Source organism: Babylonia areolata, chromosome 34 (genome assembly GCF_041734735.1).
Source record: "Babylonia areolata isolate BAREFJ2019XMU chromosome 34, ASM4173473v1, whole genome shotgun sequence".
Taxonomy (NCBI): Eukaryota; Metazoa; Mollusca; class Gastropoda; order Neogastropoda; family Buccinidae; genus Babylonia; species Babylonia areolata.
This window is the reverse complement of record NC_134909.1, coordinates 13140361-13145360: the sequence shown is the minus strand read 5'-3', so window position 1 is coordinate 13145360 and position 5000 is coordinate 13140361. Positions and strand designations below refer to the sequence as shown.

The 5000-nt window shown below is 50.0% G+C and overlaps 1 protein-coding gene across 1 annotated transcript in view; it reads left to right on the top strand.

Moving 5' to 3' along the window:
• LOC143277452 (uncharacterized) overlaps positions 1 to 5000 on the top strand; it is a 58225-nt gene that overhangs the window by 17034 nt on the left and 36191 nt on the right. Inside the window, exon 2 of the mRNA XM_076582275.1 lies at positions 253 to 1679. Coding sequence (XP_076438390.1) covers positions 1433 to 1679 — 247 coding nt within the window. The 5' untranslated portion in view covers positions 253 to 1432. The remainder of the gene's footprint in view (positions 1 to 252; positions 1680 to 5000) is intronic.

The following is a 5000-nucleotide window of genomic DNA, read 5'->3' as shown; positions in this document are numbered from 1 at the left end:
GTGTTTTTTGAAGATTCTTGGTTGAGATGGTATTGATGCCAGAAATGTTGCTTGAAAAGTTTATGATTGAGATTTTTTGTTTTTGTTTTTAAGGAAGAAAAGTTTGTGTAAGTTTGTGTTTTTGAAGATTCATGGTTGAAATGCTATTGATTATAGAAATAGAACTTTGAAGTTTTGTAATTGATATTTCTCGAGACAAACATTTCAAGAAGAAGAAGAAGAAGAAAAAACCAAGTTGTTTGTGTTTTGCAGGTTGTGTAACCCCCCTACCTAACCCGCCTGCCTCCACTCATCCGCCCGGACCACAACGACCTCCACCACCACCACCACCACCACCACGACCTCCACCACCCACCCGGTTGGGAGGTCAGTCAGTCATCTGACCCGACGCCATCCGGAAACGTCAGTGCCACTTCCGCCATTCATTACAAGGGGTGATCACTCTCAAGCACACAGCCATGTCAAGACGCCAGGGGCAGAGGAGAACTGCCGCGGAGGGGTGGTGCTCTAACAGTAACGGTAGCCAGAAACCATGACAACGACAGAGAAGGAAGGTAGCAGAGTGGTCAGGACGATTACAGTACAATACAGTGTCCGTGAGGGGTCTGGGTTCGATTCACGGTCTTAGCCTTTCACTCAAGTTTGACTGGAAAATCGAACTGTGCGGGGTCTGGGTTCGATTCACGGTCTCAGCCTTTTCACTCAAGTTTGACTGGAAAATCGAACTGTGCGGGGTCTGGGTTCGATTCACGGTCTCAGCCTTTCACTCAAGTTTGACTGGAAAATCGAACTGTGTGTTTGGTCATCCGGATGAGACGATAAACCGAAAGTCGCGTGTGCAGCACGCGCTTGGCGCTCTGGAAAAGAATCCGTTGGAACTTGAGTGCTGTCCCCCTGGCAACATTCTGTAGAAGAAGTCACTTCTGACAGGTACGCAGCTAGATGTATGTGGGCATGCAGTCCGTACCTGACTGAAGCGCGTTGGGTTATGCTACTTGGTAAGGCATCTGCCTTGTCGGTTGTGGTTTTAGTGTGTAAAGGTTTGTCCGAACGTAGTGACCGACTCCTTGAGAAACTGAAACTGAAACTAGAAAAAAAAATGACAGGACTCAACCCTTCGAACACTACCCCACAATACACTACTACCCTCTTCAAACCAATACCACAGCCAAGAACAGCTTGCTTCAGCCAGTAGGTCGTTAAACTCCACTTCCCCCCGCATTTTGAAACCATGAGGAAGTTGGCAGAATGGTTGTTGTCTTAACCACAAGCCGCGTCTTTCTTGTCTGCCAATACAGTATTCGTGGGGGGGTTCTGGCTCCGATTTCCTACTCTCGCCCTTCCTCTCTAGTATGACTGAAAAATCAAACTGAGCGTCAGCGTTCCAGTCATTCATGTAGTGGTGACGTCCCCTTGAGAAACGGAAACGGAAATGGAAAGCATGGGGGCGCCGTGGCGACGACACGTGGGACGAAGCGAGAGGCAGCTGTCACCTCACAGTGCTGACTTCAAGAGGAAGAGGGGGGTTCGCGGCTGCTTGGCTGCCATGGCCGGAGGAGGAGGAGGAAGAGGAGGAGGAGGAGGAGGAGGAGGCTGGAACTGGGTTGTGGTGGTGATGGCTGTGATGCTGACCCTGACTCCAGGACCGTGCCAGCCTGCCTCTGTTGGGGCGGCGGAAGGTAAAAAGATGGAGAAAGAAAAGTGACCTTTGTTGTGGTGTGGTGTGGTGTGGTGTGTTGTGGTGTGCTGTGCTGTGGTGTGGTGTGGTGTGCTGTGCTGTGGTGTGCTGTGCTGTGCTGTGGTGTCGTGTGGTGTGCTGTGGTGTGTGGTGTGGTGTGCTGTGGTGTGGTGTGCTGTGGTGTGGTGTGGTGTCGTGTGGTGTGGTGTGGTGTGGTGTGTTGGTGTCGTGGGCTGTGGTGTGATGTCAATTGGTGTGGATTACGTTGCTCTGGTGAGGTGTGCTGTGGTGTGGTGCGTTGCGTTGCGTTATGTTGTGTTGTGTTGGGGTGTTCTGTTGCGTTGTGTTGCGATGCTTTGTATTGTATTGTATCGCGTCACATTTGTATTGTATTATATTTATTGTATTGTATTGCGTCACATTGTATCGTATTATATATATATATATCATCCTCCACTTCCACCTCCTCCTTCTACTACCTCTGCAACTCCTCCTTCTCCTCCTCTTCCTCATCCTCCTTCTCCTCTTCCTCCTTCTCCTCCGTTTCCTCTTCCTACTTCTCCTCTTCCTCTGCCTCCTCCTTCTCCTCTTCCTCCTTCTCCTCCTCTTCTTTCTCCTTCTTCCTTCTTCTTCTTCTCTTCCTCCTCCTCCTACTCTTCCTCCTTCTCCTTCCTCCTTCTCATCCTCCTTCTCCTCCTCTTCCTCCTTATCCTCTTCCTCCTTCTCCTCCTCTTCTTTCTCCTCATCCTCTTCCTCCTTCTCCTCTTCCTTCTCCTCCTCTTCCTCCTTGTCCTCCTCTTCTTTCTCCTCCTCCTCTTCCTACTTCTCCTCCTCTTTCTCCTCCTCCTCTTCTTTCTCCTCCTTCTCTTCATCCTTCCCCTCTTCTTCCTCCTTCTCCTCCTCTTCCTCCTCCTCCTTCTCCTGCTATTCCTCCTCCTTCTCCTCTTTCGTCTTCTTCTTCTCCTTCTTCTTCTTCTTAGTCATCGTTGACGTCGAAAGTAAATTGCCGTTGTAGCAATACGGTGACAGCTCATGGACCAATTAAGAAAGAAAGCCCCGGAATGCGCGTTATCAGTGTCAGGGTTAATTTGCGCTGGTCCGGGGTAGGGGCCAGAATCTGTGTTATCGGCAACGAACTCATTTGCTGAACTAGTAGTAGGGGAATAATAGAAGGCCTTGTGTGATGGCGGTACCACTGCAGTACATGGCTGTGTGCTCAGGTGATTTCGAGCTTCATAATGGCATGTACCAGCGGAGAGTTCCAGCCTCAGATATATATAGTATGGTGTGCCGTTCGCGCCATCTCATCTGTATTTAAGATAAGATAAGAATAACTTTATTATCTCAAACTGGAGAAATTTGGTCAGGTGCATTATCACAACATAGACAAGTAAACAACATGGGGACCATAACCGTAAAAGTCAACAACAGCTTTTACGAATATTACGAAGATACAAATGTAAAAAATATCAAATATACCGTTTCATACATACATCCACACACTGCAGGTAATAACTAGTATTCTTAATGTAAAAACAGAAAGAATTAAGAAACATTATTTGAATATAATTATAAACATAGCCTACTCTACTGCACATTGATTATAACAGATAGATAAGGTAAGAATAAAGATAAATCGCGGAAAAACGCAACCAGAGAATCAGCACACACCCGCACCCCCACCCACCCCACACCTTGTGCTTTTATAACAGTTTATTTCTATTGCGCCTTTGTTAGAATACAGTTATGCTCAAGGCACATTACACGAGTAAAATATGACTTAAAAAAAAACCAAAACCACACACACACTGTACAAAAAAAATCACCACCATATGTAAATATTTTCCCCAAACCATTCCATGTGAACACAGTCACCCCAAAACAACGAACTAGACCCAAATATCCTTTGTTATCTGACATTCGATTTTCTTAGGTGTTTTGTTTGTTTGTTATTTTTTGTTTTGTTTTGTTGTTTTTTGTTTTGTTTTTGTCACAGCACACCACAGCACGGCACAGCACACCACAGCACGGCACACCAGAGCACAGCACACCACGGCACAGCACAGCACAGCACATCACAGCACGGCACAGCACAACACAGCACGGCACACCACAGCACGGCACAGCACACCACGGCACAGCACAGCACACCACACCACAGCACGGCACAGCACGGCACAGCACATCACAGCACGGCACAGCACAACACAGCACGGCACACCACAGCACGGCACAGCACACACCACACCATGGCACAGCACAACACAGCACAGCACAGCACATCACGCCACAGCACACCACAGCACGGCACAGCACATCACAGCACACCACACCACACCACAGCACAGCACAGCACAGCACATCACAGCACACCACACCACACCACAGCACAGCACAGCACAGCACAGCACACCACAGCATGGTACACCAGAGCACAGCACAGCACGGCACACCACAGCACAGCACGGCACACCACACCACAGCACAGCACAGCACAGCACATCACAGCACACCACACCACACCACAGCACAGCACAGCACAGCACATCACAGCACACCACACCACACCACAGCACAGCACAGCACAGCACATCACAGCACACCACACCACACCACACCACACCACAGCACAGCACAGCACACCACAGCATGGTACACCAGAGCACAGCACAGCACGGCACACCACAGCACAGCACGGCACACCACACACCACAGCACAGCACAGCACAGCACGGCACACCACAGCACAGCACACCACAGCACAGCACAGCACAGCACGGCACACCACAGCACAGCACGGCACACCACACACCACAGCACGGCACATCACAGCACAGCAAAGCACACCACACCACAGCACAGCACAGCACAGCACGGCACACCACAGCACAGCACGGCACACCACACACCACAGCACGGCACATCACAGCACAGCAAAGCACACCACGCCCCAGCACGGCACATCACATCACAGCACACTACAGCACAGCACACCACACCACAGCACGGCACAGCACAGCACACCACAGCACAGCACAGAAGAGCACACAACACAGCACAGCACAGCACTGCACTGCACAGCACAGCACTGCACAGCACAGCACGGCACAGCACGGCACGGCACAGCACAGCACTCTCAACCACTCACCATCACCTACATGCTTCCTTCTCGCCCTCCCCTTCCCCCTGACGACGGACACGACTGATAAAAAGATGGTGACTCACACACACACACACACACACACACACACACACACACAACACACACACACACACACACACCACACACACACACAACACAACACACACACAACACACACAC